Source organism: Phalaenopsis equestris, unplaced genomic scaffold, assembly GCF_001263595.1.
Source record: "Phalaenopsis equestris unplaced genomic scaffold, ASM126359v1 Scaffold000002, whole genome shotgun sequence".
Classification (NCBI taxonomy): Eukaryota; Viridiplantae; Streptophyta; class Magnoliopsida; order Asparagales; family Orchidaceae; genus Phalaenopsis; species Phalaenopsis equestris.
The window spans coordinates 4,061,123-4,077,983 of NW_018164444.1; the positions used below are offsets into that span (position 1 = coordinate 4,061,123).

The 16,861-nt window shown below is 37.0% G+C and overlaps 1 protein-coding gene across 3 annotated transcripts in view; it reads left to right on the forward strand.

Moving 5' to 3' along the window:
• Positions 1 to 16,861, forward strand: part of LOC110028933 (protein transport protein Sec24-like At3g07100) — a 54,614-nt gene that overhangs the window by 5,632 nt on the left and 32,121 nt on the right. For all 3 annotated transcript variants that reach the window (XM_020731007.1, XM_020731024.1, XM_020731015.1), the window contains exons 4-12: positions 1,994 to 2,184; positions 2,353 to 2,460; positions 2,624 to 2,827; positions 2,938 to 3,169; positions 3,258 to 3,407; positions 3,518 to 3,674; positions 4,254 to 4,381; positions 4,496 to 4,818; positions 5,060 to 5,242. In XM_020731007.1, the coding sequence (XP_020586666.1) occupies positions 1,994 to 2,184; positions 2,353 to 2,460; positions 2,624 to 2,827; positions 2,938 to 3,169; positions 3,258 to 3,407; positions 3,518 to 3,674; positions 4,254 to 4,381; positions 4,496 to 4,818; positions 5,060 to 5,242 (1,676 nt within the window). The remainder of the gene's footprint in view (positions 1 to 1,993; positions 2,185 to 2,352; positions 2,461 to 2,623; positions 2,828 to 2,937; positions 3,170 to 3,257; positions 3,408 to 3,517; positions 3,675 to 4,253; positions 4,382 to 4,495; positions 4,819 to 5,059; positions 5,243 to 16,861) is intronic.

A 16,861-nucleotide genomic window follows, 5' to 3' on the forward strand; every position in this document is an offset into this window, starting at 1 on the left:
CCTGGAAGAATGAACCATGCTGGGTGTGTCCCCAACAGAGGGCTGCTTCCAATCACATCGGTGCCTTTTGTTATAGCAACCTTCTGGGCGAAAGACAATTTAGAGGTAATGATGAGGACAAGACAGGTGGAGAAGAGCAGAGGAGTTTGTAAGGGATTGATTTGTACACTACAAAGTATTTAGGAGGGAGACAAGATGTTGATGCTTCATGGTGACCCTAATTTGTACAAAACTTTGGTGAAGCTGAAGACTATGATGAGGGACATTTAAGACACAGAGCTAAGATTGTTGATCGATTTGTACATAATAGAATATACATATGATATGAAGTTGGCAGAGATTCAGTGGATCGATAAGCTACTGGATGAATTGTTTGAGGTGGCGATATTTTTCAAGAATGACTTGAAGTCAGGGTACCATCATATTCATATGTGACCGAAGGATGTGCACAAATCTATATGTCAAGACGGTGAGGGTCACTACAAGTATTTGATTAAATGGAAATGTTTGTTAGATAATGATGCCACGTGGGAGCCATTTAACGTTATCCAATAATAATTTTTTCACCTTGAGGACAGGGTGTTTTTTTGGGAGGAGAGTAATGTTATGACGACACCCAAGGGTAATTTAGTCATTTATTATTGTTTAGTATAAATAAGGATAATATGTTTAGGGTTAGAGTTATGTATGAGATTATTGTTTTGAGACTTAGGTTTAGGGTTTGGGAGAGATATCTTACCTCTCGAATTGTAGGATTTGAGAGAGATCGCCTATCTCTCAAATTGTAGGTGCTTATCTTTATGTATTTGTGTTGTGCTGTTTGGTGTTTGTTAAATTATCTTTATGTATTTGATCTTTATGTATTTGTGTTGTGCTGTTTGGTGTTTGTTAAATAAATATATGTGGCCCTAATTTAAAAATCAATTCGGTTCCTATCATTGTCCTAGAAATTTGTAATTATTTGTATGCTACCAATGTCATATCTAATTTTATTAATCAGGAATCTCATTTACCCATCAAATTTGGACACATGGCTCCAATCATCCACCTTTGAAAAATTTCCAGCACATCTGGACACCTTATGTGTGAACCAATGGGAATGGCTATTCAACCAGGTAAAGCCTAGTGCAATGCCAGTCTCCTGGCCAAAATGTTCCGTAGTCTTACTTGCAGAGTGTTTGTGAATCCTTTTGCTAGTCCTTGTTCCCATGTTTTAGATTTTATAAGTGCAAGTTAAATTATACAGCGTTGTTATTTTTTCAATTCTTTTTTGATCCAACTAGTACCCCTAACTTGAATTTTGTGGTATTCTTCATTCTTGCCTTTAAGGATAAAATAAAAAATCCTACCCATTTTCACCCCTATATTTTATGATCCGATCAACTACATTTTATCATTCTAATACAGAAATTGAACATTGTCCTATTTTCTTCTTGTGGTGCAACACTCTTTCAAAATGTAGATTTTTTGTTGAAATATATTAGGAGCGCCAAGGTTACGTAGCTTTGAGATCTAATCACGCCACGGATATCTTAGTTATGACCCATATTGCACCATTTTGCGATTGCCTTGTTGCTGTGTGTATGTTTTGAATGTTCCAGTGTATGTTTAGTTTGTTTGAGCCATTCCTTTGTAATAATGCCCTGGATAGTAGGAAAGGGTGCTAATTGTAAATTAACATCTTGCACATTAAAGAGATATTTTACATAAATTAACAGAATTCCTTTGCATAGTCTTGCTATATGGTTTCATGAAATGCTTCGTTGTTCATAATACTGCATGTTGACAAATCTCATTCCATCCATTCATCACATTTGAAGTATTGGTATGAACTGGTGCACATTGAACATCATATGATAATTATGTAACAAAAAGCTGCTAAGTTTTGATAGTTATGTAATAAAAAGCTGCTAAATTAGGCTAAATTATAAAACAAAATTGTTGTGTATTGTAACAAAAGCTGCTAAATTATGTATGCAATTCTGGTGATCAGTTCCTGGGGAGTACTTTTGTGCTTTGGATGCTAATGGTAGAAGATGTGATCTGGAACAAAGGCCCGAGCTTTCAAAAGGTAGCGTTGAATTTGTTGCTCCAACTGAGTATATGGTGCGGCCACCTATGCCACCATTATACTTTTTTGTTATTGATGTATCAGTTTCTGCAGTTCGAAGTGGTCTTCTTGAGGTAAATATTTTTGTTGTTTTTACTTTCAATTTTGTGCTTGTTCTCCATTATTGAGGGGTAACAACGAGCCCGCTTAGCAAGCTTTATGCTCTTTGAGCGCATTGATTCCATCACCTTTCTTGTTAATGTTCTCAAAATTAATGTTCAGTCAACACCATGATCATGCAGGTTGTCGCAAGAACCATAAAATCCTGCCTTGATGACCTACCCGGCTTCCCAAGAACTCAAATTGGCTTCTTAACTTTTGACAGCACTTTACACTTCTACAGTTTGAAGGCATGTTTCTTTCTCCTTCCAGAAAATAAATTTTAAATGTCTCTCATAATTATCTAATGTTACACCCAATTTTCAACTCATGTGAGCCCTTTTTTTTTTGTTCAAATTTCTTGTGTTAGTTGAGCAACAATTTAAGTGATTCACTATCTTCTCCTTGCACCAGTCTTCCTTGTCGCAGCCCCAAATGATGGTGGTAGCTGATCTGGATGATATATTTTTACCATTGCCAGATGACCTTCTTGTGAACCTATCTGATTCAAGAAACGTTGTGGATGCATTTTTGGATAGCTTGCCGACCATGTTTCAGGATAATGCAAATATGGAATCTGCTTTTGGCCCCGCTCTAAAAGCTTCATACATGGTTATGGTATGCTATTTTCTTGGCGTTGCAATCTCATCACCACATTACCTGTATTTCACAATTCTATTATCAAATAGTTATTTTATGCAAACTTCATTACTATTTTTTTTCTGCAGAGCCAACTTGGAGGAAAGTTGCTCGTCTTCCAGAGCACTTTACCTTCTCTTGGTGTTGGCCGTCTAAGATTACGTGGAGATGATCTTCGTGTATACGGAACAGATAAAGAGCATAACTTAAGGATAGCCGAGGATTCATTTTATAAACAAATGGCTGCAGATTTTACAAAGAACCAGATTGCAGTAGATATATATGCCTTCAGCGAGAAGTACTCTGACATAGCATCTCTAGGTACCACTTAAGCAAATATTACATTTTAGAATGGCTACTTATGAAAATTTGGCCATCTGCATCACGCGTGCTATATTATTATTTGCAGGAACTCTTGCAAAATATACTGGAGGCCAGGTGTACCATTATCCATCTTTTAAGGCAGTTCCACACCAAGAGAAACTAAAACATGAACTTACAAGGGACCTTACACGGGAAACTGCTTGGGAAGCGGTGATGCGCATTCGATGTACCAAAGGTCTTTACATGATATAGTGCTGTCTACGTTAGCTACTTTGTGTTCTGTTTCTTTTCTTGAAATCCAATGGAAATATCCTCAAGATTTTTTTTATTTTAAATCTTTTTCAGGTGTACGGTTTACCACGTATCATGGGCATTTCATGCTTAGGTCTGTTGATTTGCTAGCTCTTCCAGCTGTTGATTCTGATAAGGCCTTTGCAATGCAATTGGCTTTAGAGGAGACCTTGCTAACCACTCAAGTTGTGTTCTTTCAAGTTGCTTTACTGTATCCTTATATTTACATGTAGAATAATATTTGAGGTTTTTTCCCAATCTTTTGAGTAATTCTAGAATTCAATTTTATCACATTAAACACCATAGTGGTCTTAGGAACATTATTGTAGATGCAGATTATATGTGCTATTTCAATTTTTATCTTTTGGTAATATGGGATTTGTGAATTTGTGATTGTAACATTTACGTTCTCTTTTTGCCATTAATTCCATGAGATATGATCTAGAAAGCTATCTATTTTAAATTAGGCTGTCTTGTATATCTCCATTTCTACAGATGGAATTGAGAACCTTCTTGGTTTTTTTTTTTTGTGTCATCTTCATACCAGTGTAGTTCTTGGTTTGGTTTCTGTTCATAGTGCTATTTTGGGCTTCCTAAACGAACTAGTTTAAGTTCATTTTCTTCTTGGACATTTGATATTTTATTTTACAAATTTTCTGCTGTTTTAGAATATGCTGAGTTACAAAGAATTGCTATCATTAAGTAGTGCATTATTGGTACTAATTGCCTTAAATCTACTTATTTTAAACAAGAATACTAGTGTTATCATTTTTCCTTAGCTAGGTGTCAGCTATACTTCTTCTTCAGGTGAAAGGCGTATTAGAGTCCACACAGCTGCAGTGCCTGTGGTACCCGACCTCGCTGAAATGTACCGCCAAGCAGATACTGGGGCCATTATCTCCCTATTAAGTAGACTGGGTAAGTCCTGATGCTACCATGTTATTTATTCACTTTTTTGATGTACTGTACTTACTCTTATAGTATCTATTTTGCATCTACCATCATAAATCTTAAGTTACCAATTTTCTGCAGCTATTGAGAACTCTTTGTCGAATAAGCTGGATGATGCTCGTCAGTTGATACAGTTGAAGATTGTGAAATGCCTGAAAGAGTATCGCAACCTTTATGCTGTGCAGCATAGGCTGAGTGGGCGGATGATATATCCTGAATCTTTGAAGCTATTGCCACTATATGCATTGTGCCTATGTAAATCTGCAGCGCTTCGTGGGGGTTTTGCCGATGCTTCTCTAGATGAACGTTGTGCTGCTGGTTATAGCATGATGATTTTACCTATAAGAAGGTTGCTCAAACTTTTGTACCCTAGCTTGATTAGAATCGATGAGATCATTATTAAGGTAACCAAGCACCCTACTACTTTAGGCAAAAGAATAATTAATTGTTGGCCTTCCAATATTATTGCATTGATGTGTAAATACTTGTTTTTAAGCTTTTGCAAGCTCCTAAATACTTTCTTGTGACTAGATCAGTATGCTATGGATTGAATTATGCACGCGGCACCACATGACTATTGAACATTTCCCGGCAACTTATATTTATTTGTCAATGATTTATGAGTTGCTGATATTATGGTTGCAGGCTGCTGATTCTGAAGACTCTCTTAAACAGCTACCGTTAAGTGTAGGGAGCTTAGACTCCAGAGGTCTATATATCTGTGATGATGGATTTAATTTTGTTTTTTGGCTTGGCCAGATGCTTTTAGCTGATATCGTCAATAAAATTCTTGGTGTTGACTCGTCCATGTTTCCTGATTTATCGAAGGTAGAGTTTCTTCTTCTCGCAATCCTTACTTTATTCATGCCTTATTGATTATATTGTGGTGTTATTTACTATGCATAGAAATTGGGTAGTTCCTTGTTATTTCTTATGAGACATTGCTGCTTAACTTTTAGGGTTCTCTGTCACATAATCGTTTAGTGATGTAATAGAGTGCTCACTACAGAATCCACTTGCTTGTGTTAGCTAAAACAGCGTACACTGCTGATTTCCAAACAAAATTTGATTTGGAAGAAGAGAACTGGGCTTGTATTGTCTTCATGTACGAGGGAACATATGATTCTGGAGTTTAAAGAAAATTTTTGTTTTCTCACTTTTGCCTTGCATTATTATTGTCATCATCATTATTTTATTCCAACTATGTATTTCAGCTCAAAATAGATTGATTAATTATGTCTATCATATGAATCTGGGTTTCTAATTATGTAATTTTTTTCTTAACGCTTGATCCTGAAGTTATGCAGAAAATTAGACAAGCTACGTTATCTTTTATTACAAAATTTGTATCTCATTAAAACTTGAGGTGAGTGTGAGTTTTTTCACTGAGTTGAAAGTACAAGAAAACAAGAAGTAAATATCTTTTGATCCATAAATTGATGATGTAGACATTGCAATAGTTTCAAGATGAAATCTTGAGGTTGTACGAGGTTTAACAAAAGTGGTTATATTTGTTTCTGTTATGATCCACACGTATTTCCGTAGATAATTAGGGCAAACACAAATTTTATTTCAATAATCCCAACAACTTACAAAAATGCAAATGGTAACCACTTACAATTCGAGAGGCAGACAATCTCTCTCAATTCCTATAATTCGAGAGGCAGGGAATCTCTCCCAAACCTTAGACCGAAGATTCACAACTCAATCTCATGCATAAAACATAACCTAGACATAACAAACCTATTTATTCCCAACAACAAAAATAATGAAAGACTAAATTGCCCTTAGGAGTACGAAGACAAATTTTTCCTTAGGATAGGCGCCCTCGTAACAATACGCCCCCCCAAAAAGACACCTTTTTCTCAAGGTGGGAAAACATGAGAGTATTCCTCGTCCCCCACCGCTGTCTCTATTTCTTTAGTCTCTGCTTCCTCGTCCTGTACTATGAGAACTTGTAATCTTTGATCCCCGCAACAGTGTGAGTAACCTTCTCATCACATCAAAAACATAACCTCTTGACTCTTTCTTCTAGATCTCCGTCTCTGTAAGACGCTTGAGTGTTTCTTCTAGTCGTGGTCCATTATTCGTGTCCCGTGCAGCCTCCCTCTGGACTTCCATTGGTTGAATTGTTGGCATTGGCATGGTTGCAACCATTCCGTACGACACTCCATTTGCGTTGCTTCTGCTAGCTTTCTTGATCTGGTTCTTGTTTACCATCATCTAGGATAGCTCCATCATCTCCCTCAGTTTCCGCGGTCTTCGTAGTCAGAGTGCTACCCGTATGTCGAGCTTTAAGTCTTTCATGAAGTTCATCTCCAGTCCTACTTCAGAAATCTTTCCTCGCGCCTTCTCCAAAAGGGAAGAAGAATAAAGGAATATTCCTCTTTTTGCAAATCCTACATTCCTTTCCCAAAATCCTCATCGTTCAGAATTAGTAAGTTTTTCTTAAAAAATTCCTTTAAAAACTTTCCTTCCTTCTTCGTGGTCCATGCAAGCTCCCAACCGAAATTCCATCAGACTGTTTCATGCCAATCCTACTGCCGAAAAGCCGGCAGAGCACTAGAATCAAGCGACAGAGGAAGGACAAGAAGTTTTGGATCTTTGTACCCGCTTCCCGTCGCTGCCTTCCACGAGACGGTTCGCAAAGAGTTCGTCGCCTGACAAAGGCCGCGAGTACGTCATTGTCTTCTTCTGTAAGCCGCTAGCCCCTCGTCTTTGCAGATCGCTGCAATCACGACTATATGTCGTCACCTCGTGATCCCGTCAATGTCTTCCCAGAGCGTCGAGAACCTGCACGTTATCTACCTCCAATCGTGAGTCTATTGCGAGTTTCCATCATGGTGGCGTGATCCAATCTGGCGACGGATATCAGAAAATTTGACACCACAATTTTAAAGATTTCAAATTTCGGATTTCAGCAGGTTTGATGAGGCTCTGATACCAATTTGTTATGATCTGAGACAGAAACCGACACGTATTTCCACAAAAAATTAGGGCAACCACAAATTTTATTTCAATAATCCCTACAACTCACACAAATACAAAAGATAAGCACTTACAATTTGAGAGTTAGGTGATCTCTCACAATTGTTACAATTCGAGAGGTAGGAAATATTTCTCACACACTAGACCTAAAACATAACTCATTCTCATGCATAAAACTTTGCACTAGACATAACAAATCTATTTATACCCAACAACAAAAATAATCAAAGGCTAAATTGTTCTTAGGCGTACAAAAGACAAATTTGCCCTTAGGCTAGGATCCCTCGTAACCATATCACAATTTAAAGTTATATAAAACTTCTAGAAAATATTATTTTGAGAGAAATAATTCTATTGATCCATATTATTCACATGTATGATACATATATAGAGAGAAAAAAATCACTCCTGATTTACAAACTTGCCAAATATATCTAACCTAAATTAGGAAAGGATATAATTTTGAAATAAAAATAAAATAACATAGAATAGGAATAGAATAAACTAATCAAGAGTTTTCTAAGTTGTCCCAATCAAATATTCTAAGATCTTCTCAGATTTTCACTCTCCCCCTCAAGCTGGGTTGTAGATGTTGTAGAGATCAAGTTTGATACTGAACTCTAAGAAGGTGCTTAAAGGAAGAGATTTGGTGAAGACATCTACAACTTGTTGGTGTGTCAGGATGTAGCTAAGCCGTATAATTTTTCCATTAACTTTTATAGATATGAAGTGTATATAAATTTCAATATGTGTAGTCCTATCATGATGTACATAATTATTGACAATACTGATAGCTGCTTTACTGCCACAAAACATCTGCATAGGACTATTGGAGCTACATCCCAATTCTCTTAACAATTTTTGAATCCAGATCCCTTCATAGATTCCCAAGGCAAGTGATTTATACTCTAATTCCGCATTGTTTCTAGCAACAATCACTTGCTTTTTACTTCTCCATGTCATTGTATTTCCCATTCATAGGAGCAGTTACCAGTGGTGGACATTCTATTAGTGGGTTTCCCATCCCAAATAACATCAATCTATACTTCCATCTCTCTGTTCCAATTTCTCAAAAATTAATCTATAATAACTAGTCATCTTGAGAAACCTCAGAATTTTGTATATCATCTCCAATTTCTAACCTCTTATATGACAGATAGATGAGGTCTTCTAATAATCTTTGATATCTTCCCTTATCCACATAAATACTTTTTTCTTCTCCCTTGAACTTCGGGTTGTGATCCATTGGAGTATCATCTGACTTACATCTAATCATCCCTGTTTCCTTTAGTAAATTTAAGATGTACTTCTTTTGTGATATAATGATTCCTCTCTTAGATCTTGTGTTATCTCCATACCTAGAAAATATCTCATGGTTCCTAGTTCCTTAATTTTAAACTCCAGGAAAACACTTTTTTAATCTTAAGAATCTCTCTTTTATCATCACCAGTAAGAATCATATCATTCTCATATACTATTAGTGCAACAATAATCTTACCTTCCTGGGTGTGTTTTACAAATATAGTATGATTAGCTTAACTTTGAGAATATACATTAGATTTCATAGTTTTTACAAGCCTTTTAAACCACGCTCTTGGTGATTGCTTAAGTCCATAGAGAGACTGCTTGAGCTTGTATATTTAGTGTTCGTTAGAATCATTCTCAAGTCATAGTAGTATCTTCATATACACTTCTTTTTAACCGTAATTATGGAAGACTTTTCGTGTCAAGTAGATGTAGTCCCCGCTCCTTGTTCACTGTCACTGAAAGGGGAATTCTAATAGTGTTAAGTTTAACAATTGGTGCGAAGGTTTACTAATAGTCGATCCCAAAGGCTTTAGTGAAACCTTTGCAATAAGTTCGGCTTTGAATCTATTACCTCCATTAGCTTTGTGTTTGATTTTGAACACTTATTTGCACCCAATCGGCTTCTTATCCTGAGGGAATTTAGTAAGAATTCATATACCATTATGCTTTAGGCTCTAAATCTCCTCTTCATTTGTTTTCCCCCATTCTGAATTTGCAAGAGCTACATGAATGTATTTAGGAATCTGCATATTATCAAGATTAGAAACATAAAGTTTTATGGGATGGGATAGCTTCCCATAAGCTACATACTCCTAAATTGGATATCTAATGCATCTTTCTTTGTCACCAACATCTGAAGAGGAAGAGGATAAAAGTACCAAAATCCTTACCCAAAATTTTAGGTGAATGTGGACTTATATTTTTGTTCAAGCTATTCTATCTATGCAAGTTGTCTTCCACCTACTCAAGATTTTTCTTCCTCATTGTATATACACGATGTTCTTTGTTCTGGACTTTTGATTTGGTTGGTTGAGTTGGTTGGGAATCTCAACCAGGATGGGAGGGCTAGGTGGAGTAAGTGGTGAGACCATGCAGATCAAGTGCATTCCAAAATTATTGTTCATTTGCACTCATCCCTGAACATTAAATTTGGGGTAGTAATATTAATTTTCAGAAAAATATGTCATCCATGAAATTGTAGCATTTTTTTGGTAACATGATAGACTTATACCTCTTTTTGTTGGTGTCATGCTCATGAAAATACATTTTATAGATTTAGGGTCGAATTTTGTGTGATTTTGGGAATGATCACGAACAAATGATACACATTGAAAAATTTTAAGTGGGATGGTAGAATTTAAAGTTCAGATCTGAGGATAAGAAACCATGAAAACATGAAGAGACGTTTTAAAGTTAAGTGAGCTAGACATTCGATTGATAAGATATGTTGCAGTGAGAACTACTTCCCCTAAAAAAATTTTAGGAATTTGATGGGGTATTATAATTGAGCTGTATACCTTAAGGAGATGCATATTCTTTCTTTCAACTATCTCATTGTGTTGTGGGATATTAATACATGAACTCATATGGATGGTTTTTTTTTTGAAAGATAGGACACAAGAATGGAATTGAAATATTCCTTTACTTTATCAATTTTGAGTATTTGAATTTTGTATTGTAATTGAGTTTGAATCATGTCATATACAGTTTGAAACATTTGAGCAGTTTCAGATTTCTCCTTCACTAGGAATACTCAAGTGGTTCTAGTTTGATTGTCAATAAATGAGATAAACTATCTTATTCTACTTATGAGTTTCACCCTTGAATGTCATCACTGTGGAGGGGTGTGAGAGTTTGTATTGGGTCAGAGGATAGTTATTTTTAGTGTGTTTGACAAGTTGACATATTTACATTGATATAAACTATATTTTTTTATTGATAAACAAATGATGATATAACTTAATAACATAATTGAAATTGCAGACAACAATGCCATAACAAGCCAGCCAATCACGTTCTCCAAATCTATCACATGAAATTCACAAAAGCTAGATTGAAATTTAGCAACACAATTCAGGTCTTAAGTAAGCTTGATGATAGAAAGTTGCAATCTTGTTTGAGAAAATATAATACTGAAGAAAACTGAATATATTTGGAGACTTTTGCATCTCATTTCCCAATAATCTTAGAGTGAAGTTTATGGGCAAGTCTAACAAATTTGGGGCTGGTGATTTCTTGGTAGTTGATGAGAGCCTCATGTGATCAAAAACACCTAAATCTATTATCTAAGGTCAAAATCCGCTTTTGTTAACAAGATAGGAGGATATGATATCTTGATGTATAATAAAGCTAGTAGGCTCTGGTGTAGAAGCATACATCTTCATTCTGTATTTGGTCATAAACCTAATTCACATTTAGGGTTGGAAGAATTCCAAGCTGCTGCAAGTTGCAGGATTCTTGGCTGCTTCTTGCCGCAAGACTGGAGGAACATCTGAAAAGCCGGAGAGGTCTGCTTGCTCGATAGAAGCTACCTGCGGCTGTTGGCTGGTCGCTGCCTGTGGCTGCTCTGTTGGCTCGGAAAAGAGCAGCTGGGTCACCAGCGGACAGCAGGAAGGCTTGGAGGAGTGCCTGGAAGCCTGCTGCTTGTTGTAGGATGGGATTTGACTGCTGTTTCTGCAGGTAGAAGAAGGGCTGCTACAGGAAAGGTGAGAAAAGCAGCAGGCTGCAGGAATGGAGTATTCCGAGGCAGCAGGAGAAGTGCCAGCTGATGAGAGCTGCTGCAGAGACGGCAGGAAAAGGCCCCTGCAGGGACAGCTGAAGGCCGGTACAGAAGGGAGGCTGCTGTTTCTGCTGCAGCTGCTGCTTCTGCTTTCTGAAGGAGGGTTCTCCCGCTGCTTCCGGACTTTGGCTGCTGAGAACCGCTCAGAACTGCAGAAGATTCTGTCAATGCTGCTGCTGTAGGAGTTCTGTGGGAGGAGGAAGACCTGCAGGGAAGAGTTTCCTTGCACTTTCAGAAGAGTGTCGACGAAGTAAAGTTCAAAGGCCTGATGTGCTGCTGCTGCCATGTCTGTTGTCTTTGCTGCTATGGGAAATGGATGCTGGCTGCAGAACCTGAACAGAACTAAACAAGCTGGCTTTGGGAGGATTCCGAAGAGGGCCTGCAACTTGCAGGAAGAGTGCCGGCTGCAGAGAAGAGGAATAGTTGCAGAAAAGATGAGAATTCCAGCGGCCAGGAGGGGGTTCAGGCGGCAGAGGAAGAGTGCAACCTGGGAGATTTCCGGCAGCAAGAGGGGCCTGCAGGGAGGAATCCGGCTGAGGAAGAGCAGATTCTAGCTTCCTGCAGGGAAGAGGAGATTCCGGCTGCGTTCAAGAAGGAGGTCCAGCTCTTGGCAGGGGAGATTCCTGCTCTAGCAGGAGAGTTTCTGGTCTGGCTGAAGGGATTCTCTAGTTCTTACAGAGGTCCAGATGAGTTTCCAGCAGCAAGCAGGAGGTCTACTAGGTGGATTGGAATGGTTGGAGGGAGTGGCAACAACAAAGGATTGCTGGTGGTAGCAAGGGGGAGATGCAGAAATGCTGGGACAAGTGTGGAGGCTGTTGTTGCTTTGATTGATGGCAGCGAGGAGTTGGGGTGGATAACGGTGGCGACAACATGAAGGAGGTGTTCCTTGACTGTCCTGGGCTGTAGCGACTCGATGGGAGGATTGGGATAGCAGGAAGGAAGTGTGGTTTGAGCGGCATCAATGCTGGAAGGAGAGGGGAAGGTGGCTGGTAGTCTGAGGACTGTAGAAAAAGAGGAAACCGAGTGCTGTTGCGGGCAGCTGTAGCGAAGCACGGCTGCAGGGAGCGAAGTGGGAGGATGCGGAAGGGAATAGCAGGAAGATAATCACCACCTCAAGAGAGAGTACCACCCAATCCTTTGGATACAGCCCTCGAAGGGGACGCCAACGACTGCCCTGACAAAAATCTGAATTTTGGAATTATTTAAAAGCTAATCCTAAGCAAGCAAACCATACATATATAATAGCTAGTAGATAAAATGGGAATGAATTAGAATATGAAGGAAATAGAATTAGGAAGGGAATAGAAAAATTCAGGGGATCAAACAGGGAAAAATCTATCGCGGTCCTGTAGCAGCTACAGTACCACATTTCGTTAAGCTCTCGCATCAAATAGTACTTATTTCTTGGCCTTGGGTGAATGTTTTGGCTGCACATAATGGTTAGTGAAAGCTATCTAAACTTAGATTTATGATGTGCATTGTTGGCTTAATATTCTCTTCTTTTATAGTTGTAATTACATAAAGGGCCAACTCATGGGAAGAAATGGTAATACGAACTTCATTCATTTAAATAGCCATGATTTTTATATTTGCATTGCCTTAAATTTGATATTTAATGTGTTAAAGAAGAAATCTCTTTATGATGTGTATTATCTAATAGAACCTTTGTTATACATAAAGGAGTCATTATGATGTCATGGTACTACGACATAGACATACTCAAGGTCATAGGTTATTTCACTATGTAATAGTTTCCCAGAAGACTATTTCCTAAATCTCCCCTTCAAGCTGGGAGCATATATATCAATTAGCTCGAGTTTGTTCATGGCATGAAGAATTAAAGTCATCTCAAAGCCCGGGTAAATATATCTAGTTATCCTGAATCAAAAGCATGAGCTGTAATGATATTTTTTTGATAGCTTCACATTTCAAATGAATTGATGGCCAAGTTTGATTGCTTTGTTCTTTCAAAGAACTTGGGATTATTGACAATGTGGATGCAACATGATTGTCATAGTTTCGTACCATTAAAAAAAACTCAAAATTTCTTCGGAGGGCCTTAACCAGTTCATTTTGCTTATGAAGTGTTATATGGTTTTCTACTTTGCCACAATTTGTTTCTTATTTTGCTATGGGACAAATCTATCTCCAACAAACATACAATATCCGATGAATTCCTAATTTTTTTTGTTGTGATTTTCATGTGTTGATTCACCTCTGCGTTTGATGTTGATAGTAATATCAATTTGCCAACTAATTTCTAATAAGGAGATATTTTGTATGTTGACAATAAGATAGAGATTTTTTTCCAACCAACCACTAATAATGGGGAGTGTCCTTGACAATTTCATCTTCATTGGCATCATTCTATTTGTTAATACGAGTTTTATCATGATTGCAATTTAAAAGACTTGTTTCTTAAATTGGTTAGTGTTACATTTTCTGAGAAGAAAATAACTTTTTTGTAGCACATTCAATCTCTAGAAAATATTTGGAATGGCCTATACCTCTGGTTTGCAACACTTTTGTAGGCAGCACATTAGTTTAGTTATCCCTCTATCATTAACCTTATAAATATAATGTCATCCACATAGATTGTCCAGATAATAAATATAGATGAAATTTATTTTGACAAAATGGAGTTATCTGTTGTGGTGTTGTGAAGGACAACCTCAAAAGGAGTTTTATGCATTATATTGAAACTATCTCAAGGCTTTGGTTAAGCCACGGATGGTATTGTTGAGCTTATATACTTTGTTTCTTAAATTGGTTAGTGTTACATTTTCTGAGAAGAAAATAACTTTTTTGTAGCACATTCAATCTCTAAAAATATTTGGAATGACCTATACCTCTGGTTTGTAGCACTTTTGTAGGTAGTGTATTAGTTTAGTTATCCCTCTATCATTAGCCTTATAAATATAATGTTATCCACATAGACTGTCAAAATAATAAATATAGATGAAATTTGTTTGACAGAATGAAGTTTTTTGTTGTGGTGTTGTGAAGGACAACCTCAAAAGGAGTTTTATGCAATATATTGAAACTATCTCGAGGCTTTGGTTTAGCCACGGATGGCCTTGTTGAGCTTACATACTTTGTTCTATTCTTCGAGCAACATATCTTGGTGGATATATATATCATAAATGAGGCTTTCATAGAGGAAGGCATTAGTTACATTCATTTGTAGCAATGGTTAATCTTAATTGAGTACAGTCGACATTGCTAAAAGATCTCATAAATAATGATGATTATATTCCATATTTGTTATAACTTTATATTTAGAGGGTTATAAATTGTATAAGGGATCTTAGGAAACTCTATTTATTTTTTTTTTCTTAATTAGAAAGATTAGCTGTCTCTTATATTCGTTACTATTTCTTTCCTTGTTTATTGTATTATATTTTTATTGCTTTCCTTACCTGTAAGTCTTGTAATGAGTATTTTTATCCTCCTTTGCATCAATAAGAATCAAGTCCTCTTATACTTTTCCAATGTAAAATCAACCCTAATGCAATTTGATTTTTTCAAATTCACATTCTAAGAACGGATAATGAGACTGAATATTTCTAAGAATAATTTAAGAATATTGACATTCTAATAAGGGAAATGATAATCAATTTCAAACAAAAATTGACATTCTAAGAACGGATAATGAGACTGAATATTTCAACAAATATTTGAGAATATTTATTTAGGAAAAAAATATTCTACATCAATCCACTTGTTGTGACACACCACAACAAAATAATATTGCTGAAACAAAAAATAGACATTTACTCGAAGTTATAAGAGCACTTATGTTTTCCATGAATGTTCTTAAATATCTTTGAGGTAATACACTCCTTACCTCCTGTTATTTAATAAACAGAATGACATCTCGAGTTCTGAAATTTAAAACACCTTTACAAGTCTTAAAAAAATATTTTTTCACATATAATATAACAGCTAATCTCCCTTTAAAAGTTTTTGAATGTGGTTGTTATGTGCATATCCCAAATATGTTTCGCTCAAAACTTGATCCCAAAGCTGAAAAATGTGTTTTTAATGGGTATGTTTCCAATAAACGCAGGTACAAATGTTTTAATCCTGAAAAATAAAATTTTTTGAGAGCATGGATGTCAAGTTTGTCAAGGATCATCCGTTTTTTGAAAATAATTTTCTTCAGGGGGAGAATTTAGTTGAAGAAAATAATTTTTGGGAAACTTTACCCATTTCTTTAAATAATTCTGATATGGAAACTAGGGTCAGCATTACCAATCCTATTTTGCCAGATGTTACTTTATTAGAGACAAGGGGAGTAGTACTTCCAACAGATCATAATCCTCAACATGAGTTGCAGGTTTATAGTAGGAAGAAATTCTATAAAGTTACTACAACCCCAATTGTTCCCTCAGCAGATACTCAATCACCTTTGTCGAATAATGACCCTACAACTTAGAGTAACCTTCCCTCCTCTACTTCCACTCCTTCTGATCTTGATCTTCCAATTGCTTTCAGAAAAGAAATCCGAACAAGCACGAAACATCTTATCACACAATACTTGTCATATGAAAAACTATCAAAAAATCATAAAGCATGTGTCTAAGATTTCTAATATGCTTGTTCCAAGAACTGTTCAGGAAACATTAGGTGAACCGAGTTGAAAATTAGCTGTGATGGAAGAAATAAATGATCTTAAAAGAAATAACACTTGGATGGTCATTGATTTACCTAAAGAAAAAAAGACGGTAGGGTGAAAATGGGTGTTCACGGTGAAGTTTAAAGCTGATGGAAGTGTGGAGAGATACAAAGCGAGACTAGCAACAAAAGAATTTACTCAAACTCATGGTATTGATTACCAAGAGACTTTTGTTCCTTGTTGACCTCATTTTTAGTGAGGTCTTAGCCTTCTACTCTTAGAACCTAGGATCTAGTTTTAGGAGTTCTTATTGACCATCCTAGCGGACTAGCAATGGAGCCTACCTCCCGTAGAACTTCAAGCCACTTCTTGACTCATTTTTGTGAAGAACTCGCATGAGTGGTTCCAAGCACTCAACCTTTAGTTGCAAGGGCTAAGGACCAACATGTAGAGGGTCCGAAAATGAGTTCCTATAGGATCAAACAACCTTAGGTGAACCCTTTGTGACTCGATTACTCACGAACGCTGCAATTCATGCACTCACTGCATCACACACGATTTTGGCTTAAATCGACTCGTCCGTCGGCAAACTCGCTCGAACGACCTCGGATGACGAAACGGACCGCGCTGACGCGTTCAGAACGTCTACTTTAGCTAGAAAGGACACCCATATTGTTGTGGTTCCACACTCGCGCGAACTGCACGGATATCGATGCACCTTTTTTTTAGCGGTGTGCGGGCCCGGGCTTAACTC